This window comes from Melanerpes formicivorus, unplaced genomic scaffold (assembly GCF_026170545.1).
Source record: "Melanerpes formicivorus ecotype bairdi unplaced genomic scaffold, bMelFor1.0.p_v2 SCAF_79, whole genome shotgun sequence".
NCBI lineage: Eukaryota > Metazoa > Chordata > Aves > Piciformes > Picidae > Melanerpes > Melanerpes formicivorus.
In genome coordinates, this window is record NW_027142431.1 from 2464593 (window position 1) to 2492486 (window position 27894).

General features: G+C 47.7%; 1 protein-coding gene across 2 annotated transcripts; it reads left to right on the forward strand.

Annotated features, from left to right (window-relative positions):
- Positions 1–1798: 1798 nt before the first annotated feature.
- On the forward strand, positions 1799–25931 carry PI15 (peptidase inhibitor 15). Of its 2 annotated transcripts, none has more exons than XM_068164306.1 (6): positions 1799–1856; positions 3272–3613; positions 17657–17775; positions 19095–19227; positions 19379–19494; positions 23570–25931. In XM_068164306.1, exons 2-6 carry the CDS (start codon positions 3341–3343, stop codon positions 23703–23705), a joined length of 777 nt encoding a protein of 258 aa, XP_068020407.1. In that variant the 5' UTR covers positions 1799–1856; positions 3272–3340; the 3' UTR covers positions 23706–25931. The 2 variants fall into 2 exon arrangements, with proteins under 2 accessions (XP_068020407.1, XP_068020409.1); XM_068164308.1 differs by lacking the exon at positions 1799–1856 and adding an exon at positions 2668–2699.
- The last annotated feature ends 1963 nt before the right edge of the window (positions 25932–27894 follow it).

Sequence of the window (27894 nt, forward strand, 5' to 3'; positions counted from 1 at the left end):
CACATTCAAGTGTCTCAATGTCCTTCTTAAATTGAGGAACCCAGAACTGGACACAGTACTCAAGGTGTGGCCTAAACAGTGCTGAGCACAGGGCACAATGACTTCCCTGCTCCTGCTGGCCACACTATTGCTGATGCAGGCCAGGATGCCATTGGCCTGCTTGGCCAGCTGGGCACACTGCTGGCTCATGTTCAGCTGCTGTCAACCAGTATCCCCATATCCTTTCTGCCTGGCTGCTCTCCAGCCACTCTGACCCCAGCCTGTAGCTCTGCATGGGGTTGCTGTGGCCAAAGTGCAGCACCCAGCACTTGGACTTGTTCAGTGCCATCATGTTGGACTCTGCCCAGGTATCTTGGTTGTCAAGCTTGAGAGTTCCTGTTGCTCTTTCACTCTTTGCCACTGAACTGAGTACAACAGGCTTGGGTCATGGCACTCTCACAGCTTAAAGACTTCCATGTTCACCACAGAATTGTTGCTGTTGTGCTTGGTGCTGCTGCTCAGAACCTCTTTTTCTACGTTCAGATGAGAGGTTACACTGACTGCCAGTGAGACATGGAAACAAATAATTAGGCAATGACCACAAGTTATGGAAATAGAAGCAGTCTCACAAGCTGGCCCATTCTTAGGGAAGCACAGCTCAGTTTTGCAGCTGGGAATGTTGTATTTTACAACCTTCTCTTGCACATCCTAACTGTTCTGCGTAGGGCCCTGTGTCATAACAGGCTCCAGCTCCTGCCACAGGCTGAGTATGAGGAAACAATTACAGCAATCTTAAATGTGACTAACTGGTAAAAATCTACCTTCTGAACTTCCTGAGGTGTTACCCGGCTGCCTTCTTCTCTGGGATGATTTATTGCTGTTCAGATGAAATCAAAGCAGCTCAAAAGGAGATGAGAATCCTCCCCATTGTGTTGAAACAATAGGAGGACAGCTCTTGCCATTAAGATAAACAATTATGCACTTCATTTGAGGAGAGAGAAAATTGGGGAGGGGGTGGGGGGGGATACAAATCATCCATCATCTAGTCCTGCAAAGACAAATGATGTGTTAAAGTTTCCTGTACCGTCATGCAAAGGAATACCTGCGGCTGCATGGTGAGCAGCAGCTTGGGACATGCTGGGCAGTAGACCTGGCAACAGAGCTAAGTGATGATACTTGGTGCCTACTTAACCACCTCTCATCACAAGCTGCGCTATCAAACCCCTCGTTATTGGAGCCTTACAACACGTCTGCAGAAGACAATTCCACCATTGTAGCGATTGCACAGGGAGATTAAACGGCTGGGGTTAGGCCACACAGCGAGTGAGCAGCAGAGCCAAAAGGAGAGCGTGAGTGTTGGCTTCCAGCCCCCTGCTCTAACTACCGGACTTAGCTGCCTTAATACTTAATTCCCATATTGCTTCTCTAAATGCAGCTACTGGAAACGTCGGAGAGCCCTCGACGGGCTTTGGTGTAATACCAAACCAGTTGTGCTTCTCTCTGCCGGCTCCTTTAAGATGTCACAAAACACTGCAATGACTTTTCTTTCTTTTTATTATTTTTTTTTTCCCTCTCCAAGGGCCTCATTTTATGAGTTGCCCCAGGTTGCCGAGCCCCGGTGGGGGATCAGCCTGACATTGTGCTGCTCACATCCCCTGGCCCCAGAACACAATTGCTGGCTGCTGCTGCCTCTCTCTGCTAAGCTTTCGTCATGGCCTCAGCCTTATGCCCTCAGCTCTGCTGTCTGAGAAGCTGGACCATTCTGTGCTCAGAGCGTTCCAGCTATATGCTGCTTAACGGGAACCAGATGTCTCCCAGGCACCGGCCAGAGCTTTCTGTCCTGTCGCTCCCTTAGCTTCTCCCGGGCAGACCCCCAGGTAACCGAGACCGGCCAGCCGCGACCTGCCCGGAGTTTGCTGCCGGGTGCTCCGGGGGTGAGCAGGCGGAGGGAGGAGGCGAAAGGGAAGGGAAGCGGGCTGCGGGCCGGCGAGGAGGGAGGAGCGGCAGCCCGCCCTGCTCGACGATGGATGGACGCCACTCGCCTGCCCTGCCGCTGCCAGCCGGGCTCCGAGGGACACCTCCCGGCTCGCCGGGGCCCGCGCCCCACGGCGCAACACAGCGCGGAACGAGCCGGGGCGAGGAAGGGAGCGGGGGGACGGCGCTGCATGGGTTCCGTTTCCTGAGGTTGCAAACTTTCTGTGCTTCGCTCGGCTCCGGGGCCGCTCCGAGAGCTGCCTACCTTTGCCAAGCCAGAGTGATGCTCGTGAAATGAGGTGGGGAAGCGGTTGGGGGGGAGGGGAAACGACTGTGGAGAAAAACAAAGGTCGGACGTAGCGGATAAAGAGTCTCGCCGGTCGCCTCTTTGTAGTAGAGAACCTGGAGGTGTGACTGAAGAGCCAAACCACCTACACCCCAGGGATGCCACCCAATCGCTGCCTGTGTGCCGTGCAGAACTCCTCCCCTCTGGCTTGGCTGAGCGGAGACCTTCGGAGAAGCTGCCTGCTCTGGCTTCTACAGACTGTAACATATAAAAGCTGTTAGCAGCTCCCGTGGCCAGAAGCTTCAAAAGCAGCAGAGATTTGTTCTTGCTGGGGGGTTGTAATAAGAGACACTCCTTCACAAAGGTCCATGCCATCACATAGGAGAGTGCTGTAGATACTGGGAGAACAATAGGCTGTGGTTGTGGTTTTCTTTCTTATTTCTCTTGCTATTATCCAGAGGTAAGCCGTTCAGCTCACTCAGTTCGCTTTGCATGCAGCTTTAGCACTGCTCCTCACATGTGGTTGAAGCTAAGATTTGAATGCTGTCTCTCTGAGATGTCCTGCTGTCATGCTTTCTGTGCTGCCTTTTGCCTCCTGGTTTCTCTGTGCCACACTGTGTCACAAGGATCCATGCCTGGGAGGCAGGCAGAGGCTAGGATGGATTTTTTTTCCTTTTCGGAGTGGGGGTGGGAAATGTGCTGGGAGGTTTCTTGCAGCCTCCCCATTTCAGCCTCAGAGTGTGGTTTATGGGGTGATCTGGTGTGACAGCACTGTAGCTATTTCAGGAGCACCAGCTCTGGCCATGTAACTGATGGTGTGAGGATGCTGCTTCACTCGGTGTGCTTACAGCAAGGACACCTCCTCACTCCCTGTGATTACTGAAGGTTGCTCGGTAACACATCGCCCTGCCCGGATCGCTTTTATGGCTGAGCTGACAGGCAGATTCCTCTTTCTGCTCACAGCCTGTCAACGAGCCGTGCCTTGCTACCCAGGTGCACAGCGTCACATCTTTGACATCTTCTCTTCTACAGATCTGGTGCCTCCTGCCCTGGCTTGGTGCAGGGTACCTCTGTGGCCTGCCCTTCTCCCTTGGCTCCAAAATGACAGCGATTGCCGCAGTCAGCTGCGCGTTCTTCTTTTCCCTTCTCTGTGAAACAAGTGCATTCGTGGTACCCAATTCCACCGACCTGCCCCTGGCAGAGAAGAATTTCACTGAGGTGGAGGTGGCTTTGACAGCTCCCCTGGACTCTGCCAGCATGCCCAAGGCCAGGCGGAAGCGCTACATCTCGCAGAGCGACATGATTGCCATCCTCGATTACCACAACCAGGTCAGAGGCAAAGTCTTCCCACCTGCTTCCAACATGGAATACATGGTAAGTGAACTTTCTTTAGTCCCCAGCAAAACAAGCCCTGAGCCTGTGATTTCACTTTTCTCCAGCACTTTGGGAGGGTTTAGTTAAGCAGATAATTGGCTTCTAGCTCTTGCTGCTGACCAAAAAATGTTCTGTCCTTCCGTTTTTTATTGCAAGTTGCAGTAACTTAAGGAAGGAAAAGCTCAGTACTGAACTCTGAACCTTTTGCTTGCCCTGCTGAATGTTCCTTTCTGTGAGCAGACCCAGTGAAGCTTCTGGGACCCAAAGTAAAGGAGGTTGTGAGTTAACTGCTTGTTGGCCTGAGGCACAGGATGTGACCACAACATGGGATCACAGCCTTTAAAGTGCTAACCCTTAGCAGCCCCGTTGCTTTTGTGGAGTACACTGGAAGCCATTGCTCTGATGTGTGCAAAAACAAAGCCAGTGACCACTTGTCATTTCTCTCACCCACAATACATTTTGGAGGCTCCACTTCGCATTTCCCTCACCCACAATACTTGGAGGCTCTGTGGTGAGACTGTGCTTGCAGAGCTGTTCCTCTGATGCACTGCTTGTCTCCTGCTCATGTGTTTTACCTGCTTGCATGTTGCTGTGTGCACCTAATGCTTTCCTGATTTATTTTTGATTCCATCAGACAGTGCTGCTTTTAAATGCTGCTCTAGCATGGAGGGTTTCAGTCTGCTCAAAATGTTGTGTTTGTGGCTTTTCCCCTTATTGGTAGGTCCTCCTGACGTGAGCTATCTGTTCCTGCAGGTATGATAGAAGTTATTAATTCCCTGTGACTTCATACTTGGCCCCGGGAGCTGAAGCAGCATGTTTGCTATTTTGTGTGCCAGCTTTTGAATGCATTCATTCTGTGGAGCTCTCATGTTAAACATAGACTGGCCAGGCAAAAATTGTTTTGCCTTCTGAGTAAGCTATTCAGGGTTTTGAAAGCACAGACAAGTGGTGCCAGAAGTCGCAGCACTTCTTGTCTGACAACAGACGGTTAACAAGGTCTGAGAAACAGGACACCATCAGCCTGACATGTAAAAAGGGGGCTTATTGTAGTAACAACTCCTCCTTGTTAGCAGCTAGTGACTAACGATTTGGACATCTTTTTTTATCACAGCTGTTACCTAAAACCTGGCTCTGATCATACAATCTGCTTAGCACACCCCAGCAGCACCTCAAAATGCTGAGTGCGCTCGAAACGTGGCAGGGGGGCAGCCTGTGGCCATCCCATAGGCTGAGTTTGAAGCTTGGTTGAGTGGAAAGGTCAGAGACAAGAAAAAACAGAGAGGTTAGAAGTCAGGCTCAGTCATCATTTTCATTGCTCTGCTCTCCACTGACATTTCCTTTGATTCTGCATAAATAAACTTTGTTGTAATGTCTGAGGGAATGGCAGCCTACCATGCCCTTGCTTGGCTTGTGTGCTTTAGAAATGTGCTCCCACAGCTTGCTTAAGCCAAGCCAGCACCCTGACCTATTCCCAAGAGTTCTGAGAGACCAGTGTTCTTGAGTTCTTCTTTGAATTCCCCTTTGGATGACTTCATGTGTATAAACCACCCAGGTTTTACCGGTAGGGGCAGGAGATTCTGCTGCAGCTTTGCTCTGCAGAGAGGCTGTGAAAGGTTTAACACAAATGATGACACCAAGTTGGGTGGAGTGGGTCGGGAGGCACTACAGCGGGACTTGGGTAGGTTGGATCCATGGCCAGTGTTAACAGGATGAGCTTCAACAAGGCCAAGTGCCAGGTCCTGCACTTGGGGCACAACAACCCCAAGCAATGCTCCAGGCCTGGGGCAGTGTGACTGGAAACTGCCTGGCAGAAAGGCACCTGGGGATGCTAATGGACAAGGGGCTGAACAGGAGCCAGCAGTGTGCCCAGGTGGCCAAGAAAGCCAAAGGCATCCTGGCTGGGATCAGCAATGCTGTGTCCAGCTGGAGCAGGGAGCTGATTGTCCTCTTGTACTCAGCTCTGGGGAGGCCATGCCTGGAATCTTGTGTCCAGGTTTGGGCACCTCAACACAGGAGAGCTGTGGAGGTGCTGGAGCCAGGGCAGAGGAGGGCAAGGAAGCTGTGAAGGGCCTGGAGAAGAAATGTGAAGAGCAACTGAAGGAGCTGGGGATGGTTAGTGTGAAAGAGAGGAGGCTGAGGGGAGACCTCATTGCTGTCTACAACTCCCTGAAAGGACCTTGTGGAGAGGCTGCTGCTGGTCTCTTCTCACAGGTAATTAGTGATAGAGCAAGAGGGAATGGCCTCAAGCTGTGACTGGGGAGGTTTAGACTGGACAGTAGGAAAACCTTTTTCCCATCAAGAGTGGTCAGGCACTGGAATGAGCTGCCCAGGGAGGTGGTGGAGTCCTCAAGCCTGGATGTGTTTGCAGGTGGTTTGGCTGTGGTGCTTGGGGCTCTGGTTTAGGGGTGACCCTTGCAGAGCAGGGTTAATGGTTGGACTTGGTGATCCTGAGGGATTTTCCCAACCTGAATGCTTCTGTGATTCTGTGAAAATCAAGACTGAAACCATGCTCTTCATGCCATTGCTTTTACCAGTACCAACTAGCAAAAGGAGGTATCTGTGTCCCTATCAGCATCAGGTCTAAGGCTTTGTTTCATGCTTGGTTTCCCAGTCTTAAAGTACTTTGTGACTTCACGCTGTGCAGTTCAGAGCAGCATCTCAAGCTATGCAGGCAATGATTTTGGTTAGAAAAGCCCTTTAAGATCATCAAGTTCAACCAACTCTACTAAGAGTGGTGCTATAACCATGTCCCTCAGCACCATACCTCTGTGTGTGTAGATCCAAAGTGCAACTTCAACTTGGACCCCAAGTGGAAGCCAAGCCCTTTGGCACCAATTCCCTTTCACAATTTAGTCTTTGTGTGTCCTGTGTAACTTTACAGAGATAAAAGCCCAGTGAGTAACATCACACAGAGCTTGCTCTTCTGTCTGGCCTGTCAGCTTTTTATCCCTGTCACTACAGAGAGACTTTGGTAGGAAGGTCTTGAAGATGACATGGCGCTGTGAGCCATACCAAGACTGGAGCCCCCTCTGTCAATAATGCCTTTTCAAACTTGCTTAGCCATTTGCTGGTCTCTGTATGGCTTCAGAGCATCTCTTGTGTCCTATGGCAAGAGAATCTCATGACAGAAGATTGTCACTGTTGTATATGAAAGATGTTATACCACTGGAACAGGTTGCCAAGGGGGGTTGTGGATGCCCCCTCCCTGGAGGTGTTCATGGCCAGGTTGGATGAGGCCTTGAGCAACCTGGGCTGGTGACAAGGGTCCCTTCCCAAGGCAGGGGAGTTGAAACTACATGATAGGACTAGGGGGAATGGATCCAAGCTAGAGGAGGGCAGATTTAGATTAGATCTTAGGAAGAAGTTGTTCCCCCTGAGGGTGGTGAGAGACTGGCACAGGTTGCCCAGGGAGGTGGCGGAAGCCTCATCCCTAGTGGTTTTGCATCCAGGCTGGATGTGGCTGTGAGCAAGCTGCTGTAGTGTGAGGTGTCCCTGGCCATGGCAGGGGGGTTGGAACTGGCTGATCCTTGAGGTCTTTTCCAACCCTGACAGTTCTATGATTCTGTGATCTTCAGGGTCCCCTCCAATCTAAACCATTCTGTGAATCCATGATGGCCAACGCATTGTCACTACCAGCAGAGAAGGTACCCTGTGCTGAAAGACCATTACAGAGCATGTGCTCCTGTGCTGACCCTTATGGAAGAGTGAGTGGTAGTGATGGAAATGGCCTTTCTATTCCTCCTAATGATGGCTGAAAAGGATGTCCCATGTCAGAGAGCTGGAATTATTTACAGATGTGGCAGCTTGTGGAAATCTCTTGTAAGCGTGTGGAGGTAGAGAAGCCCTGAGCAGTTTGGAAGGCCAAGAGTGTCCACAGTCACATTAAATTGTGTTTTGTTCTTTTTTCCTAATTCAGTTAGGAGCTCTGCTCTTCTCATGAACTGCTGTATCTCATTTCTCCACTGTTCCCCTTGCTTTTTCTTCTCTACTGGTAAGAGCTCAGGGTTTAGCTGGACAGGTTGGTTCTTGTGATTCCAGTTCTGCACTGGAAGCACCATTGGGGGGTGCTTTTCTCCTTGACACATTCTGTTCTTTCCCTGCTGCAGTCTGTTTCTCACATGTTCAGTGCATTCATGGATACTTTGACCTCCTTGGATACTGTTCTGCCTGCCCCTGCTGTCTGGAGATTTAGTATGCAGTAAAGCTTTGGAGGAGAGGGCTTGAAGAGTGGCTTTGAGTGCACACGTGGTAGGCACTAGGGGGAAGTTCAGGTGAACACTGCAGTAGCTGAGCTGGAGGAGTGCTTCAGTTCTCTTTGGGAGATGCTGCTCTGAGTACTGCTCCAGCTTGTTGGTGTATGCAGTCCTCAAAGAAAGCAGACAGCTGGGAAGTCAAAAGCAATGTTGGGAGACATTGTTTGATGATAGAACCATAGAATCATTAAGGCTAGAAAAAACCTTTTAAGATCATTGAGCCTATCTGTAACCCAACTAAACTATAACCACTAACTAACTACCATAACCACTAAACTATATCCTGAAGCATCACATCTACAGCTCCTTGAACACCTCCAGGGATGGTGACTCCAGCACCTCCCTGGGCAGCCTGTTCCAGTGCTTCACCTGGTGCATCTTCAGCCCATTTCCTCTCTCCCTATCTCCAGTTAATTGAGAGGAGAGCCCAACACCAGCCTGACTCTAACCCTCCCCACTGGTTAGGCCATACCTTGAATACTGTGGCCAGTTATGGTCCCCCATCTGCAAACTTACTGATGATGGACTCAATCCCCTCATCCAGATCATCAATAAAGACATTGAACAGGATGGGGCCCAGCACTGATCCCTGGGGGACACCACTAGTGCCTGGCTGCCAGCTGGATGTGGCACCATTCACCATCACTCTCAGGGCTCTGCCCTCCAGCCAGTTCCTAACCCAGCTCAGAGTGCTGCTGTCCAAGCCAGGGGCTGACAACTTGGCCAGGAGTTTGCTATGCTGAAGTTCAGGCAGGCTACATCCACAGCCTGCCCCACATCCACCAGAAGGAGATCAGGTTGGTCAGGCAAGATCTGCCCCTCCTAAATCCATGCTGGCTGGGTCTGACCCCTTGGCCCTCCTGTAGGTGCTGTGTGATTGCACTCATGATGACCTCTTCCATAGTCTTGCCTGGCATGGAGGTCAACTGACAGGCCTGGAATTGCCTGGTCCATCCTTGCAGCCCTTCTTGTACATGGGCCACAGGAGTCACAGGAGAAATCTGTGCACTCTGCATGACCCAGCAGTGACCTTCTTGGCTGAGGCCACGCACTTTGCTTCCTGCCCATGAAGATCTACAGAGAACTTCCAAAGGCAGGCCAGAGAAGCAAGCAAAGAGCTCCTGTAGTGGGTCAGAAATGTCAATAACTGCATTATTATTATTTCACTCCCACGTTTGAAAGTCTTTGACAACATTTTCTTGCTGCCAAGTTGACCTTCAAAGTGCTCTTTGAATATTCAATAGGTGATGGGTAAGGCAGAAGGAGAAAAAAAAAAACCCAAACCCAACCCCTCTTCAGGTTTTCCACATTGAATGCCTCAAGGCTTTTATCTGGCCATGGGAAAAAAGGAGTTAATTTGGGGTTTCTCTCCAATTCCAAAGCACTGCTGATAAATAAGCCTCTCAACTTCTTCACCTAGTTTTTGCTGTTGTCAGTGTGGTTTCTTACAGACCATTCTAGATCTTAAAGGACATTTTGTTCTTATTTGCCCTGGCTCATCTACATGATCCCACTGAAACCATCCATGCCTGTGAGTAAAGGATTGCAGGGCTAGTTCCTTCAGGATTTATGGCTGAGGAGCTGGATAGGATCTCTCAATTCACATAGTTTATCCCTGCCCTGTTGCAGGACTTCCTTCTGCATTAAATACATATGGTTTTCATCTTGCCTCCTCCTGAACACAGAGAGTGATGCTGTCTCAGTCACATCTCCTGGCAAAAAAACAATCTCTGACATTAGGCATAGAAATTATTTCCAACTGCCTAACCTAAATATTTCACTCTAAACCTCAGATAATTAATCTTTATGTGCACTTTTTAGCTCCCCAACAGAATTCCTTTTCTTTCTAGTCTTCTTTTTTCCTTTTTTTTTTTCACTTCCAGTATTACCCTTTCCATATTTACTGACAGTTTTCTTGGCATCAATCAAGAGAATGATTCCTTAATTTCCATGCGTGTGCCTTAACAATACTGCTGCATAGAGCAGCAAACTGCAGTTGCTCTCCATTTACAGCTCCTTGCTTGACTCACTGAACAGCACCCTTGAGAGCCCCAGCAGATGGGGCCCACTGTTTGATCTCTGCATGTTTGAAGACACCAGTGCCATGATCTGGTGGAGGATTTCCTCCAGGAGTTACTTGGCAGCCTGCTTTTTCCTTTGAGTATCACAGAATCACCAAGGTTGGAAGAGACCTCAAAGATCATCAAGTCCTACCTGTCACCACAGACCTCATGACTACTAAACCATGGCACCAAGTGCCACATCCAATCCCCTCTTGAACACCTCCAGGGATGGGGACTCCACCACCTCCCTGGGCAGCACATTCCAATGGCTAACAACTCTCTCTGGGAAGAACTTTCTCCTCGCCTCGAGCCTAAACTTCCCCTGGCACAGCTTGAGACTGTGTCCTCTTGTTCTGGTGCTGTTTGCCTGGGAGAAGAGACCAACCCCCACCTGGCTACAACCTCCCTTCAGGGAGTTGTAGAATGTTAGGGGTTGGAAGGGACCTTGAAAGATTCTCCAGTCCAACCCCTGTAGCCCTGTTCCCTTAAATTCTACCCACATGGTGCAGGTTGAAAGGCAGGCATCAGATGAGGGGTCAGGTTTCAAAGATTTCAGTCTGCTTCTCATCATGCCAGAGCAGAGAGTGACACTTAGTATAGTCCACCTTAAGGGGCAATGGATATAAACTAGAGCACAGGAGGTTCCACCTCAACATGAGGAGGAACTTCTTCACTGTGAGGGTCACAGAGGACTGGGACAGGCTGCCAAGAGAGGTTGTGGAGTCTCCTTCTCTGGAGACTTTCTAGACCCATCTGGATGTGTTCCTGTGTGATCTGCCCTGGGTGAGCAGGGGGGGTTGGACTCAATGTTCTCTAGAGGTCCCTTCCAACCCTCACCATTCTGTGAGTCTGTGATGGTGAAACGTGCTCACTGGTTCCAGTTTCTCTTTCCTACCACTTGTGCTTCTGTTTAGCCAGTTGAGTATGTCCTTTCTGCCTGGTGTCATCATCATCCAGCACCAGGTGTGTCTGAAGATTGTGGGCTGATGAATTCTGGATTATCAGTGCTCTCAGAACAGCAGGGGGAAAAAGACAGAGAACTGATGTGGTTTACAAAGTTCCAGGCAGGACTGTTTGTCTGCATGCCAGCTTTGAAAGCAAGCAGTCATTTCACAGCACACTCAACCCTTGTCTACATGGAGGCAAGACACAGAACCATAGAATGGTTCATTGATTCCATGATTCATTGATCCATAGATGCTATGGTTCATTGATCCAATGATTCTGTGATTCATTGATCCAATGATTCTATGACTCATTGGTTCTATGATTCATTGATTCTGTTTCATTGTTTCTATGATTCTGATTGATTCATTGATTCTATAATTCAATGATTCTATGATTCACTGATTCTGTTTCATTGATTCTATGATTCTGATTCATTGATTCTATAATTCAATGACTCCATGATTCATTGATTCTGTTTCATTGATCCTATGATGCTGATTCATTGGTTCATTGATTCTATAATTCCATGACTCTATGATGCTACGATTAATTGATTCTGTGTTTCATTGGTTCTATGATTCTGATTCATTGATTCTATAATTCCATGATTCTATGATTCACTGATACTGTGTTTCATTGATTCTATGATTCTGATTCATTGATTCTATAATTCCATGATTCTATGATTCACTGATTCTGTGTTTCATTGGTTCTATGATTCTGATTCATTGATTCTATAATTCCATGATTCTATGATTCACTGATACTGTGTTTCATTGATTCTATGATTCTGATTCATTGATTCTATAATTCCATGATTCTATGATTCACTGATACTGTGTTTCATTGATTCTATGATTCTGATTCATTGATTCTGTAATTCAATGATTCTGTGTTTCATTGACTCTATGATTCTGATTCTATGATTCACTGATTCTGTGTTTCATTGACTCTATGATTCTGATTCATTGACTCATTGATTCTACAATTCTATGACTCTGTGATTCTGATTCATTGACTCATTGATTCTACAATTCTATGACTCTGTGATTCATTGAACCTGTGTTTGATTGATTCTATGATTCTGATTCATTGATTCTATAATTCCATGACTCTGATTCTATGATTCATTGATGCTATGATTCTATGACATGCAGGATGGTGCTCACTTTTCTGGCAGAAGTTCATCTGCAAGGGGCTAGGATCCCCTGTTTTAGTCTCAGTAACTCAGCTGGTGCTCCTCTGGGATCAAATCCAAGGGGATGCTAGCCAAATGAAGTACAAAAGCCACCAGCTGTGTTCAGAGCTGTTCAAGAGCTGAATAGAAAAGACCTTTCCTGGAAAGCACTCCTTGAAAAATCTGAAAAGCTTCCACAAAAATGCTGTTGTTGATGAGTATTGTGATAAAGAGTGACTGTGTTAAAACACCCTGATGGTGTTTCAGAAGAGAATATTTATATTATTTAAATTCAGTATTAGCAGAAAGCCTTCTAGGGGTTGAAGCAAGCAAACAAAACAAAACAACCTAGTGAAGTCTCGGATAGAAAAGCAGCCTGCCCAGAGCCCTCAGAATTAGACATTCCTCTATTATTAAATGTAGCACCTCTTGAACTTCTTGGCTGAAAACAGAGACAGGGCATTTTTGACAAGAGTCTTGATCCAAAGCACACAATGCTTCCTTTCACCCATGAATGGAGCTGATAGTAACCTTAAACCTCTCAGCATTTTTCTTCTCTTTCTCTACCTGAACATAAAATGCGAAAAGAACAGTCACACAACCACAGAATCACCCCATGAGGGTGGTGAGAGACTGGCACAGGTTGCCCAGGGAGGTGGTGGAAGCCTCATGCCTGGAGGTTTTTGCAGCCAGGCTGGATGTGGCTGTGAACAAGCTGCTGTAGTGTGAGGGGTCCCTGGCCATGGCAGGGGGGTTGGAAGTGGCTGATCCTTGAGGTCCCTTCCAACCCTGACAGCTCTATGATTGTGTAATTCCATGATTTTCTTTGTTGAAAAGCCTGGTGGCAACCACAGAAAAAAAAATGCAGACAACCTTTAGAAGGCACAAACTGACTGCTAACAGTGGTCAAGCTTCAAACCATGGCACTTTGAAAGTGGGTCAGACAGACATCCAGGAATATCAGCTCATGTATGAAACACAGACTTCAGTTTTCATAAGAGGAGGAGAAGGTTTCTTGGACATCTGTCTGATGATGCCCTGATTCCTTCTAAGGCAGCCCTTCTAATAGTGACCCCTTGAGAAGTGGGAATCAGGAGTTTGAAGGTTTGGTTGCAGCAGAGTAAATTGACTCTAAACCATTGCACAGCCTCACTTTGAGCCGCAGTGGAGTATTGGCCAAGCAGCTTGATGCATTCACCCTCTATTTATTTGCAGAAGGATGAGAGACAGACCTGTGATTCCCATGGAGATTTTTGTCTGTGGATGTCAGCGATTTGCTGTGTAAACTTTCTGATAGTTACCTAATGCAGCTGGGGAAAGGGCTTGCACATGTGGTGGGCACCCGCCACAGCCCGCGCGGTACAGCCGCGAGCAGGTGGCAGCTGAGAGCAAAAAGGAGTCGTGTTCCTAGAGAGAGGGAGAGAGAGCTTGGAGTTCAGATGACCTCAGAGCCCAAATAAATACATCAGGTTGGCCAGATCTGTCTGTGAATTCCAATGAGCTCATCTGTTTTCATCACACAGTATGGATTGAGAGAAAGGGAAGGCAAAGAGAGGAGGCTCTTGCAGTCACACCGCTGCAAAAGCATTCGGGGGGAAGGGCTGGGAGTTGTTCTGCACAATCAGAAACAGTCAGGTTGGAAAAGATCCTCAGGATCACCAAGTCCAATCATTTACCCTACTCTACAAGGCTCACCCCTAAACCACATCCCCAAGCACCACATCCAAGCCACCTTTAAACACATCCAGGGTTGGGGACTCCACCACCTCCCTGGGCAGCACAGTCCAGTGCCTGACCACTCTGTCCCTGAAAAAATGTTTCCTAATGTCCAGCCTAAACCTACCCAGTGGCAGTTTGAGGCCATTCCCTCTTGTTCTATCATTAATTAGCTGTGAGAAGAGACCAGCACCAACCTCTCCACAAGGTCCTTTCAGGTAGTTGTAGGCAGCAATTAGGTCTCACCTCAGTCTCCTCTTCTTCACACTAACCATCCCCAGCTCCTTCAGTTGCTCTTCCCCAGATTTATTCTCCAGGCTCTTCCCCAGCTTAAGGAAGCCCCCCTTTGCACTTGCTTTTAAGCTTTATGCCAGATATGGGGTAGTGGATGCGGTGATGGGTCCTGCAGAAAGCCTCTGAACCTGGAAATTCTTGCCTAGAGAAGGAAAGAAGGGGAGAAGCATTGCGAGGGGCTCTCACTGTCCCTGCAGGCTGCTGTGAGGTTTCTCAGAACAGCCAGCAGACGTGTGAGCAGCAAGGCTGGTGCGAGGCTGCACAGCTCAATGAGCCATGAGGACAAGACCTGCATGTTGGAGGGCAGAAGCCTACATCTGCTAATCCGCTCCGGGACTTGCTCTAGCAGCTGTGGCCTGCAGCTGCACAGATGGGCTGGACATGTCAGATTTCATCCTTCAGCTTCTCAGTGTTTTTCCAAGAGGAACAAATCCCTTGAACTGAGGTTTTATTCTTTCCCACTTGCTGCCATTCTGGAATTGAGAGCTTCTGATCTTCATCTGGGAAAACAAGCAAAAGCACAGGGCTAGGGGAGAATAAAACCAGAAGGCAGAGGTAGACAGGCTAATTTTTTTTTGACTGATCACTGCTGAAAGAAGGCTTTGCTGGCCACCCCTTTGAGGTCCCCAGGAACCACTGTGGCTTTGTCTGTACCAAATAACCTGAAGACATTAAAGTGAGCCCACAGTAATCCCATGTGGGTGACATACAGGATGCCCAACCTGGCAAACAAATTGCCAGCTTCTATTACTGCCATGACACAGGGTAGTGGAACACTGGAACTGGTTGCCCAGGGAGGTGGTTAAGGTCCTATCACTGGTGATATTCAAGGTGGGGCTGGACAGGACTCTGGGCAACCTGATATAGAATAGAATAGAATAGAATAGAATAGAATAGAATAGAATAGAATAGAATAGAATAGAATAGAATAGAATAGACCAGGTTGGAAGAGACCTTCAAGATCATCGTGTCCAACCTATCACCCAACACCACCCAACCAACTAAACCATGCAACCAAGCACCCTGTCAAGTCTCCTCCTGAACACCTCCAGCGATGGCAACCCCACCACCTCCCCGGGCAGCCCATTCCAGTGGGCAATCACTCTCTCTGTGTAAAACTTCCTCCTGACCTCCAGCCTGAACCTCCCCTGGTGCAGCCTGAGACTGTGTCCTCTAGTTGGGGGTGTCCCTGCTGACTGCAGGGGGGTTTGGACTGGATGATCTTTGGAACTCCATTTCAACCCGGACCATTCTGTGACTCTATGGTTGAATGGAGAGGCCTCAAATCACACATCCCAACAATTCATTTGCAATCTCATCATGTCACTGCAGTCATGTAAAGAAGCTGTTGAGGGGGAGAGTGATTAAGACAGCATAATTCATCTATTTGCTCTTAATTTCTGCTCAAACATCTGTCTGGTGTTTGTCCCTCCATCAGCCCGCTTGAGAAGCTGGTGACACCACTGCTATTGGAGAGGGGATTCCCATGCTGCCTAGTTTCCAGAGCTCAGGGAATTCCTGAGAGGGCCACCAGTGGTCTGGTTAAAATCCTTGGTTCACCACTGAGAAATCTGCAGAATAGAATCACAGAAGAGGTGACTGGGGGTAACCAACATGGCTTCAGCAAGGGCAAATTATGCTGATGAACTTGGTGGCCTTCTCTGATGGAGCTACAGCATCAGTGCGTAAGGGAAGAGCAACTGATGGAATCTGCCTGGGCTTGTTTAAGCCTTTGATGCTGTCCTGCATGACATCCTGGTCACCAAATTGGAACAGCATGGACTTGAGGGATGGAGTACTGGCTGGATAAGGAACTGGGTGGCTGGTTGCACTCACAGAGTTGTGGTCAATAGCTCAGTCTCCAGATGGAGACCAGTGACTAGTGGTGTCCATCAGGAGTCGATGCTGAATCCAGTGCTGTTTAATACCTTTATCAGTGACATGGGCACTGGGATGGAGGCACCCTCAGCAAGTCTGTGGATGGCACCAAGCTGTGTGGCTCAGTTGACATGTTGGAGGGAAGGGATCCATCCAGAGGGACCTGGACAGGCTGAAGAGATGGGCCTATGACAACCTCATGAAGTTCCACGAGACCAAGGTCCTGCACCTGAGTAACAGCAATCTCAAGCACAAATCCAGCCTGGCTGAGGAGTGACTCAAGAGCAGCCTGGAAAAGAAGGACTTAGGGGTCTCACTTGGTGGCAAACTTCCCAGGAGTCAGCAATGGTCATTGGCAGCCCAGCAGGCAGCTGTGTGCTGAGCTGCATCCAAAGCAGGGAGAGCAGCAGCACAGGGAGGGGATTCTGTCCCTCTGCTCTGCTCTGCTCTGCTCTGCTCTGCTCTGCTCTGCTGAGACCCCACCTGCAGCACTGCCTCCAGTTCTGGTGCCCCCAGCATAAAAGGGACATGGAGCTGCTGTAGCAGGTTCAGAGGAGGCATAAAATGCCCAAAGTCATACTGCACCTGGAAACTATCCACAGCCTTTGCCTGTGTGGCATACTTCTGTTTGACCTTCTGCTTGACCTCAGATATGAAAAACTGCTACACACACACTGTCTCTGGCTTTGGAGTCATAGCATCACAGAATTATCAGGGTTGGAAGGGACCTCAAGGATCAGCCAGTTCCAACCTCCCTGCCATGGCCAGGGACACCTCACACTACAGCAGCTTGCTCACAGCCACAGCCAGCCTGGCTGCAAACACCTTCAGGCAGGAGGCTTCCACCACCTCCCTGGGCAACCTGTGTCAGTCTCTCACCACCCTCCTGGGGAACAACTTCTTCCTAACATCCAATCTCAATCTAACCATTTCTAGTTGTGCTCCATTCCCCCCAGTCCTATCACTCCCTGACACCCTAAAACATCCCTCCCCAGCTTTCTTGGAGCCCACTTCAGATACTGGAAGGCCACAAGCAGGTCTCCTCAGAGCCTTCTCCTCTCCAGACTGAACAGCCCCAACTCTCTCAGTCTCCACAGCAGAGCAGCTCCAGCCCTCTGCTCATCCTCGTGGCCCTTCTCTGGACACCTTCCAGCACCTCCAGATCCTTCCTGTCCTAGGGGATGCAGTACTCCAGGTGCTCCTGGTGCAGTACTCCAGGGGCTCCTGAGGTCCTGTTTCAGATGTCTTAGGGATTTGTGGGTTGTGTGATACCTGTGTGGAATTTTCTCCCCCATGTGCCTCTCCTTCACTTTAACCTTCTCTCTGAGTCCCATCCAACATTTCCCTCCTCTCCACACATGGGTCTCCTAACACAGAAGAGACAATGCTAGGAGAATGCCTGTTCAGTGAAGGGCTTCTCCAGAAAAGCTAAGAGAGCTCTGAATCCTGGGCTTGCTCTGAGGATGTGGCCAGGAATTCTCTCCAGGGATAGGGTAAAATCCTGCTGGATTCTCTACATGCTGCTCCATGCAGTTCCCTGAACTCAAGTGGCTCCTTGCCTAGTGACAGCTCTGGTGTGCTATGGAAGCGTATTTGTGATTTCAGATGCTTGCTGCTTGCCTTCTTGCACTGTGATTATTATTTGTTGTTTTGTTTTGTTTTTTATGTTCTCCTGAGACCCAAATATCCTCCTGAGGATACTTTCTTTTGTCAGGTTTGGGATGAAACTCTGGCTAAATCTGCAGAGGCTTGGGCTGCTACGTGCATTTGGGACCATGGACCTTCCTACTTACTGAGATTCTTGGGGCAGAACCTGTCTGTGAGAACTGGAAGGTAGGCAGATGCTCTACAAAATAGCCTTCAAGCAGCCTTTGAGATCCAGATCTTAGACTGCTGCAAGTCTCATCCTGTACTGCAGCAATAAGTGAGATTAGCTATTATTGATTGACATGTGGAAAAACCTCTTTAATTTGAGGATGCTGAAGCACTGGAAGAGGCTACCCAGAGAGATTGTGGAGTCTCCTTCTCTGGAGACTTTCAAAACCCACCTGGGTGTGATCCTGTGTGACCTGATTGCCATGAAGCTGCAGCAGCAGGGGAGTTGTGCTAGATGACCTCTGGAGGTCCCTTCCAAACCCCACCATGCTGTGACTCTGTGATATCTGATATCCATCCATCTATGTTCATGTGCCTTGAATCACAGAACCCCAGAATGCTAGGGGTTGGAAGGGACCTCCAGAGATCAGCCAGTCCAACCCCCCTGCCAGAGCAGCATCACCCAGGGCAGGTCACACAGGAACACATCCAGGTGGGTCTGGAAAGTCTACAGAGCAGGAGACTCCACAACCTCTCTGGGCAGCCTGCTCCAGGGCTCTGCCACCCTCACAGGGAAAAAGTTTCCCCTTCTGTTCCTGTGGCACCTCCTCTGCTCCAGCTTGCCCCCAGTGCCCCTTGTGCTGTCCTTGGGCATCCCTGAGCAGAGCCTGGCTCCATCCTCCCCACACTGCCCTGCACATCGTTATCACCAGCAATGAGGTCACCCTGAGGCTCCTCTGTTCCAAGCTCCAAGCCCCAGCTGCCTCAGCCTGTCCTCACAGGGAGATGTTCCACTGCCTGCAGCAGCTTTGTGGCTCTGTGCTGGACACTCTCAAGCAGTTCTCTGAGGTCCTTCTTGACCTGAGGAGCCTAGAACTGGACACAATATTCCAGATGTTGTCTCACCATGGAAGGACAGAGGGGAAGCAGAACGTCTCTTGACCTACTCACCACAGCCTTTCTAATCCACCCCAGGATGCCCTTGGCCTTCTTGGCCACAAGAGCGCATTGCTGGCTCGTGGGCATCCCCCTGTCCACCAGGACGCTCAGGTCCTTTTCCCTAGAAATGTTCGCCCCAACCTTTACTGGTCCATGGGGTTATTACTCCCTAGATGCAAGACTATACCCTTGTCCTTTGTGAAATCCATCAACATCAAATCCATCAACATCCACCCAACTCTCCAGTCTGTCCAGGAGAACACTGCTGATAGTGCTCTGCCCCTAGTTGGGAAATGTGTTCATTAGGTGACTTCCATCAGAGGGAGCAGCTGCAGCAAGTTCCACAATGCCTCAATCTAACCTGCCACTTCTGTTGTCTGCCTTTGAAACCCTCCCAGGTATCGATCTATCCTCCAGCTGGTGAAGCCCTGGTATGATGAGGTGAAGGATTATGCTTTCCCCTACCCTCAGGACTGCAACCCCAGGTGCCCCATGCGCTGTTACGGACCCATGTGCACCCACTACACACAGGTGACAGAAATGACCTTCTTCTAGTCAAAGCTGCACTCTGTACTTGTTGCTCTCTCTCAAGCAGAGGTATAGCTGTATCTATCTATCTGTCTATCTATAAATTGCTACTTCTTTTCAATGTGGCCTTGACAAATCATAAATATTTATTCAGATGGTTTGGGCCACTTCCAATCGTATAGGCTGCGCCATCCACACCTGCCACAACATGAACGTCTGGGGAGCTGTTTGGAGACAAGCTGTCTACTTGGTATGCAACTATGCCCCCAAGTGAGTTGCTTGCTTTTCATATTGGTGATTTTTATACCTCGTGCATGCTTTAGCCCTGCCTCTCCCAGCAGCGCTGCCTCCTTTCTCCTGCAGCCTGACCTCTGTGCTTTCGCTGCTGGCTGCTCCGTCCTGCTGAGCTCACCGCTGGTCATAGAGCAGTGCATGGCTTGGGTATGGAAGGAAGGGAATCACAGGATCACTAAACTGTCCAGGTTGGAAGGGACCTCAAGGATCAGACAGTTCCAACCCTCCTGCCATGGCCAGGGACACCTCACACTACAGCAGCTTGCTCACAGCCACATCCAGCCTGGCTGCAAACACCTCCAGGCATGAGGCTTCCACCACCTCCCTGGGCAACCTGTGCCAGTCTCTCACCACCCTCATGAGGAACAACTTCTTCCTAACATCCAAGCTCAATCTCCCCATTTCTAGTTTTGCTCCATTCCCCCCAGTCCTATCACTCCCTGACACCCTCAAAAGTCCCTCCCCAGCTTTCTTGGAGCCCCCTGCAGATACTGCAAGGCCACAAGAAGGCCTCCTCAGAGCCTTCTCTTCTCCAGACTGAACAACCCTAACTCTCTCAGTCTGTCTCCAGAGCAGAGCAGCTCCAGCCCTCTGCTCATCCTGATGGCCCTTCTCTGGACACCTTCCAGTACCTCCAGATCCTTCCTGTCCTAGGGGCTCCAGAACTGGACACAGAGCTCCAGGTGTGGTCTCAGCAGAGTGGAGCAGAGGGGGAGAATCCCCTCCCTGGCCCTGCTGGCCACACTTCTCTTGCTGCAGCCCAGGCTCTGCTTGGCTCTCTGGGCTGCAAGTGCACACTACTGGCTCCTGTTGAGACATTGATCAGATCCCCTCTCAGCATTCTCTTCTGTCTAAACAGCCTTAGGTCTGTCAGTCTTTCTTCAAAGGAGAGATGTCCAAGTCCCTTCATCATCCCCACAGCTCTTTGTTGGACTCTCCAGCAGATCCCTGTCTTTCTTTAATGGAGTAGCCCAAAACTGGACACAGCACTCCAGGTGTGGTCTCACCAGGGCAGGTTTGAGTTAAGGACAGTGAACTTTGAGTCCTTGGGCACATATGTAGAAATCTCTTTGCCAGTCAGCAAAGGCTATGTCCTTCTGAGTAAGCTGCATGTCACAAACTCTTCTGAAGAAGAGGAGGGTGAACATTATAGCCCTGACCCCAGGTAGTAAGATTGGAATTTGGCAAGGGTTTAATATTTACAGCTTCAATAATCTTCACCACTCTGTATTGCTGAAAAATACATCCAAGTGCATCCACAATCAGGAGAGTAACAAAAGTGAAGGAAGGTAATGACAAAGTTTAAGAGAGGTCCTGCCCCTGGCTATTGAATGGCCTCACACACATCAGCCATACACTCTCCTGAGTCTTTCAGAGAGTGGTGATGAATGTTGCCACAGCCAGCTGGCAGCCAGGCAGCAGTGGTGTGCCCCAAGAATCAGTGCTGGGCCCTGTGCTCTTTAATATCTTTATTGATGATCTGGATGAGGGCATTGAGTCCATCATAAGTAAGTTTGCAGATGACACCAAGCTGGGGGCAGGAGTTGATCTGTTAGAGGGTGGAAGGGCTCTGCAGAGGGACCTCGACAGACTGGACAGATGGGCAGAGTCCAAGGGCAGGAGATTGAACACATCCAAGTGCCAGGTGCTGCACTTTGGCCACGACAACCCCAGGCAGTGCTACAGGCTGGGGACAGAGTGGCTGGAGAGCAGCCAGGCAGAGAGGGACCTGGGGGGACTGGTTGACAGCAGCTGAACATGAGCCAGCAGTGTACCCAGGGGACCAAGAAGGCAAATGGCCTCCTGACCTGGATCAGGAGCAGTGTGGCCAGCAGGAGCAGGGAAGTCATTGTGCCCTGTGCTCAGCACTGGTTAGGCCACACCTTGAGTCCTGTGTCCAGTTCTGGGCTCCTCAGTTTAGGAAAGATGTTGAGTTGCTGTAAGGTGTCCAGAGAAGGGCAACAAAGCTGGGGAGGGGTCTGGAGCACAGCCCTGTGAGGAGAGGCTGAGGGAGCTGGGGTTGCTTAGCCTGGAGAAGAGGAGGCTCAGGGGAGACCTTCTTGCTGTCTGCAACTCCCTGAAGGGAGGTTGTAGCCAGGTGGGGGTTGGTCTCTTCTCCCAGGCAACCAGCCCTAGAACAGGAGGACAGTCTCAAGCTGTGCCAGGGGAGGTTTAGGCTGGATGTTAGGAAGAAGTTCTTCCCAGCAAGAGAGATTGCCCATTGGAATATGCTGCCCAGGGAGGCGGTGGAGTCACCATCCCTGGAGGTGTTTAGGAAGAGACTGAATGGGGCGCTTGGTGAATGGTTTAGTTGATTACATGGTGTTGGGTGATAGGTTGGACATGATGTTCTTGAAGGTCTCTTCCAACCTGGTCTATTCTATTCTATTCTATTCTATTCTTCTATTCTATTCTATTCTATTCTATTCTATTCTATTCTATTCTATTCTATTCTATTCTATTCTATTCTATTCTATTCTCACCTTGCACAGACAATGAAGCCGAAAGCAGCCTTCAGCAGACCCTTTCTGGTTTCCCTTATCTGCTATCAACCCAAACACATCTGCTAATCTAAACTAAATATACCTCCTAAGCACTCAGCTTGCTGTACCCAGTTTGGAAGAGAAGTAGAAGGGAGAAAATTACTTGAGATTATTCCTATTTTCTTCCAAGGCACAACCCAGAGCTTTTGATTCCAATGTTATTGTCTGGGAGGTGGGATGAGGAAATGTTTCCTAAATAATGGCATTACTCACTGCTAGACCACGTCACATGCAAAGCAGGGGAAAGTTCTCTGCTCAGTGAGACAACACAGCTGAACAAAAAACATCTAATTTTAACATTATTTTTTTCCTCCCTGCCTACATTACATGAATCTCTAAAAGCCTGGGTATTAAGGTCTCTTCTCCTAGGCAGCCAGTACCAGAACAAGAGGACACAGTCTCAGGCTGCGCCAGGGGAGGTTTAGGTTGGATGTTAGGAAGAAGTTCTACACAGAGAGAGAGATTGCCCATTGGAATGGGCTGCCTGGGGAGGTGGTGGAGTCACCATCATTGGAGGTGTTCAGGAGGAGACTTGGTGGGGTGCTTGGTGCCATGGGTTAGTTGTTTAGGTGGGTTGGATTGGTTGATGGGTTGGACACGATGATCTTGAAGGTCTCTTCCAACCTGGTTATTTTTTTTTATTATTATTATTATTATTATTATTATTATTATTATTATTATTATTATTAATTATTATTATTATTATTATTATTATTATTATTATTATTATTATTATTATTATTATTATTATTATTATTAAAATTATTATTATTAAATAAGCACCTAAAAGCCTGGATGCTCTTTTCACATGGTCAGTCTCTAGACTTGCACCCCTTTGCCCCTGAGCTCTGTGACACAGCTCCATTGTAGTATCATCATAGTATCAGTCAGGGTTGGAAGGGACCACAAGGATCATCTCGTTCCAGCCCCCCTGCCATGGGCAGGGACACCCCACACTAGATCAGCCTGGCCAGAGCCTCATCCAGCCTGGCCTTAAACACCTCCAGGGACAGGGCCTCGACCACCTCCCTGGACAACCCATTCTAGGGCTTCACCACTCTCATGGGGAAGAACTTCTTCCTCACCTCCAGCCTGAATCTCCCCACCTCCAGCTTCATTCCATTCCCCCTAGTCCTGTCACTACCTGAGATCCTGAGCAGTCCCTCCCCAACCTTCAGATCAGATGGTGTTGGGTGATAGGTTGGACTTGATGATCTCTGAAGTCTTTTCCAACCTGGTTAATTCAGTATTCTCTCTTCTTCTGTATTCTGCATGGATGTTTGCTTTCAGCAGCAGGCCCCTTACAGGATATTGCTGAAGACATTGCATTTGATCACTCAGGATTGTTAAGGAGTTCTTTTTCTTCCTCACTGAAACCACTAAGCAATTCTTTGTTCTTTTATTACTATTATTATTATTATTATTATTATTATTATTATTATTATTATTATCATCATCATCATCATCATCATTATCATTATTATTATTATTTCCTTTTCTATTTTCAGGGGGAATTGGATTGGAGAAGCCCCATATAAAGTAGGAGTGCCATGCTCAGCTTGTCCTCCAAGCTATGGAGGTTCTTGTACTGACAATCTTTGTTTCCCAGGAGTGACATCAAACTACTTGTACTGGTTTAAATAAGTTAAGGTTTACATTGTTTTTTTTGGAAGAGAACCACCACAACCAAAAAGAGTAACAAGAAGCTTGTATATTGAATTTTGCACATATTATATATAGAGAGATACTGTAAGAATACTCCTGATGTTTTCCTTTTTTTTGTATGCTTTTGTATAATTAGCTTGCAAACCATAGGATAATTTGGTTCTAACACTTTGGGATTCTAAGGCTCTCCTTAACCCTGTTCAGGTTAAATTTTTGTGCCAAGAGAAGCAAGCTCCTTTCCACCTTAGGATTAGTTTCTGTTAAGTGCTGATTGAATGGTAGAATGCAAGTTCCTCTGAAAACACACCAGCTCCAGAAAGAGAAGGGTGATGGTTTAATGCTGGGCTTTACCAATGGAGCATGACATGCAAAGCAACAAACTGTCCTCACACTCTCAAGGATTCCTCTCATTGCCACCTGAGCTTCCACCTGCAATGGCAAGCAGAGAACAACCTTGCAGGACATTACCTACCTCACACACACCACCAGTGGCTTCATGGCTTTCCAGAGTCCAGCACACAGCAGCTGCTATCATCAATGATGATGCCTGTGGGCAGACAGGAAAATCAGGGGGAATGAGGAGCTACACTGGCCAAGGTGCCATGGCTGTTAACCTACCTTATCTACCTGGAAAGCTCCATCACTTCACATATGCTGGTGTAATGGAACAGCCTAACTGTACCTCCTTGTGTTGGTGAGCACAGTCAGAACGGTGTAATGGTGCTTTGCTTCCTCCTGTACAGGAAGAGAGACGTCAAGGTGCTAAAGTGTGTCCAGAGAAGGGCAACAAAGCTGGGGAAGGCTCTGGAGAACTAAGCTGGGGAGGAACAGCTGAGAGACATGGGGGTGTTTAGCCTGGAGAAGAGGAGGCTGAGGGGAGACCTCATTGCTCTCTACAACTCCCTGAAAGGAGGCTGGAACCATGCAGGTTTTGATCTCTTTTCCATAGTAGCAAGTGTTAGGACAAGAGAAAATGGCCTCAGTTTGCACCAGGTGAGGTTCAGGTTGGAGACAAGGAAAAATTTCTTTGCTGCAAGAATGGTCAGGGATTGGAACAAGCCTCCCAGGGGGGTGGTGGAGTTCCTGGAGGTGTTCAATCATGTGTGGCCATGGCACTTTGGGCCATGGTTTAGTGGCCGTGGTGGTGTTAGGTTGAAGGTTGGACTGGATGAGCTTGGAGGGCTTTCCCAACGCAACAACTCTCTTGATTCCCTGATTTCACTCGTGCTCCAGTGGCATGTGTCTTTAAGTCACTGATTCAGTCCTTTGGAGAGTGTTTGAGACAGTTTGTCACCAGAGTGGTGATGTAAAAAGACAGAGCAGAGGCTGAATTCTTCAGGTTGGTTAGTCTGTTTCTCCAGCAAGACAGCAGAATGGGATCTGCAGAGTATGAAGTGCAGCAGTCTCTCTCCTTCTGTCCATAATGTGATCCCTCAGAGAATGTCAGCAGCTGATCCATGGCTCTTCTGGTTAGTGGCCCTCCTGTGTCTGACAAGACAATGACCAGAGAGATGCATTTCTTAAAACATGCCTGTGCTTTAAGAGAACAGCACTTGGAATAGTCTACTTTCATGCCACTATAGGAGCTTTTCCTTTTGCTTTCACAGGGGCTTGGGCAGTGCTCAGTCAATCCAGCACTTTGGCTGAGCAAAATCCAGTCCTGTGGCAGGAGGGAAAGGCAACCTTTTTGCATCCTCTGTGTAAACATTGAAAGCTTTCAGTGACACAAAACTAGTAGGTGAGTCCCTGGTCCTCATCCAGCCCAGCTCTTAGCAAAGATTCATAGAATGGTTTGGCTTGGACGGCACCTTAAAGGTCACCCAGTTCCAACCCCCCTGCTGCCATGAGCAGGGACACTTTCCACTAGTCCACATCATCCAAGGCCTCATCCAACCCAGCCTTGAACACCTCCAGGGAGGGGACATCCACCATGCATGGGACAAACACATTTTTGTTCTGCATAAGAGATCTCTAGAGGTAAAGACAGCACAGTGAAGACACCCAGCAATTTGAAGTGCATCCAGCAATTGTCACTATTTTTAATTAAAACAAAAATCAAAGAAGGATAAAGAAAAGGGGGGAGGGAAAGGAAAGGAAAGGAAAGGAAAGGAAAGGAAAGGAAAGGAAAGGAAAGGAAAGGAAAGGAAAGGAAAGGAAAGGAAAGGAAAGGAAAGGAAAGGAAAGGAAAGGAAAGGAAAGGAAAGGAAAGGACAAATGAAAAGAAAAGAAAAAAGAAAAGAAAAGAAAAGAAAAGAAAAGAAAAGAAAAGAAAAGAAAAGAAAAGAAAAGAAAAGAAAAGAAAAGAAAAGAAAAGAAAAGAAAAGAAAAGAAAAGAAAAGAAAAGAAAAGAAAAGAAAAGAAAAGAAAAGAAGAAAAGAAAAGAAAGAAAATAACAAAAAAAAAGAAAAAAGAGAAGAGAAAAGAAAAGAAAAGAGAAAAAAAGAAAAGAAAAGAAAAGAAAAGAAAAGAAAAGAAAAGAAAAGAAAAGAAAAGAAAAGAAAAGAAAAGAAAAGAAAAGAAAAGAAAAGAAAAGAAAAGAAAAGAAAAGAAGAGAAAAGAAAGGAAAAGAAAAGAAAAGAAAAGAAAAGAAAAGAAAAGAAAAGAAAAGAAAAGAAAAGAAAAGAAAAGAAAAGAAAAGAAAGGAAAAGAAAAGAAAAGAAAAGAAAAGAAGAGAAAAGAAAAGAAGAGAAGAGAAAAGAAAAGAAAAAAGAAGAGAAAAAAGAAAAGAAAAGAAGAGAAGAGAAAAGAAAAGAAAAGAAGAGAAAAAAGAAAAGAAAAGAAAAGAAAAGAAAAGAAAAGAAAAGAAAAGAAAAGAAAAGAAAAGAAAAGAAAAGAAAAGAAAAGAAAAGAAAAGAAAAGAAAAGAAAAGAAAAGAAAAGAAAAGAAAAGAAAAGAAAAGAGAAAAGAAAAGAAAAGAAAAGAAAAGAAAAGAAAAGGAAAGAAAAGGAAAGAAAAGGAAAGAAAAGGAAAGAAAAGGAAAGAAAAGGAAAGAAAAGGAAAGAAAAGGAAAGAAAAGAAAAGAAAAGAAAAGAAAAGAAAAGAAAAGAAAAGAAAAGAAAAGAAAAGAAAAGAAAAGAAAAGAAAGAGAAAAGAAAAGAAAAGGTGGGAGGTTAATTCATGACTGTGCAACTCAGCTGCGATGATGATCACGGGTATCTGTGTTATCCTCTCTGTTGCTTTCTACCAGTACCTTGATTCTGTGTGGAACATTTTGTTTTCTGTTGAGTATAGCAAAACTTTGCTTTTTTTCTCTAAGCAAGCAGGTAGGCAGGTGTTGTTTTTGCTGTCCACAGCTGTTGCATGGTGGTGCTAGGGATTTACTGCTGTAATCACACTGTAACTGGCAGCAGCAAGAAGTGATCTGGGTATATAAAGCTTCTTCACCATGAGGGTGGTGAGACACTGGAACAGGTTGCCCAGGGAAGTGGTGCAAGCCTCATCCCTGGAGGTTTTTTGCAGCCAGGCTGGATGTGGCTCTGAGCAACTTGATCTAGTGTTGAGGGGTCCCTGCCTATGGCAGGGGGGGTTGGAACTGGCTGATCCTTGAGGTCCCTTCCAACCCTGACAATTCTATGATTCTAAGCTATTTCACACGAGCAGCTCCTGGGACAACCAGCCACAAGCACTCAAGAATAGTTTGGATTGAGGATTGCAGATGAAATTTTGCCCTTCCACTTCATTTAATAAGTAGATTACTCTGTTACCTCTTTGAACCACCCCAGTTTCTACCATCTTTTTGGTTGCTCTTGGGTCAGGCAGTGCCAATGCCAGCGAAGCTCTACTTTGGCAGTGTCAGTGCTGCCCAGCCGACTACCTGGCACCAAGTGCTGCTAGAGCAAAAGCACTGAGCTGTGTAGAAGACTTACTTCAGGTGTCTTTGGCACTGTATCTGCTCTGGGGAAGACTTCTGATGTCTCTGGCATTGCATCTGCTTGATGCCTCTGGCACTGCATATGCTGTGTTGAAGACTTCAGATGCCTTTGGCACTCTATCTGCTCTGATACGCTTGCTGAGTTCAAGGCTATGCTGAGGTGAACTATCCCCAGCTGAGGTTCTGAGAACCTTGGAGATTTGTGCTAATCCCTTCTGAGCAGAGAGCTGTGCCCCTAGAGACAGAGAAATTAGCTCAGGCTTCTGTTCCAAATATAAAATTATGAAAGTACACACA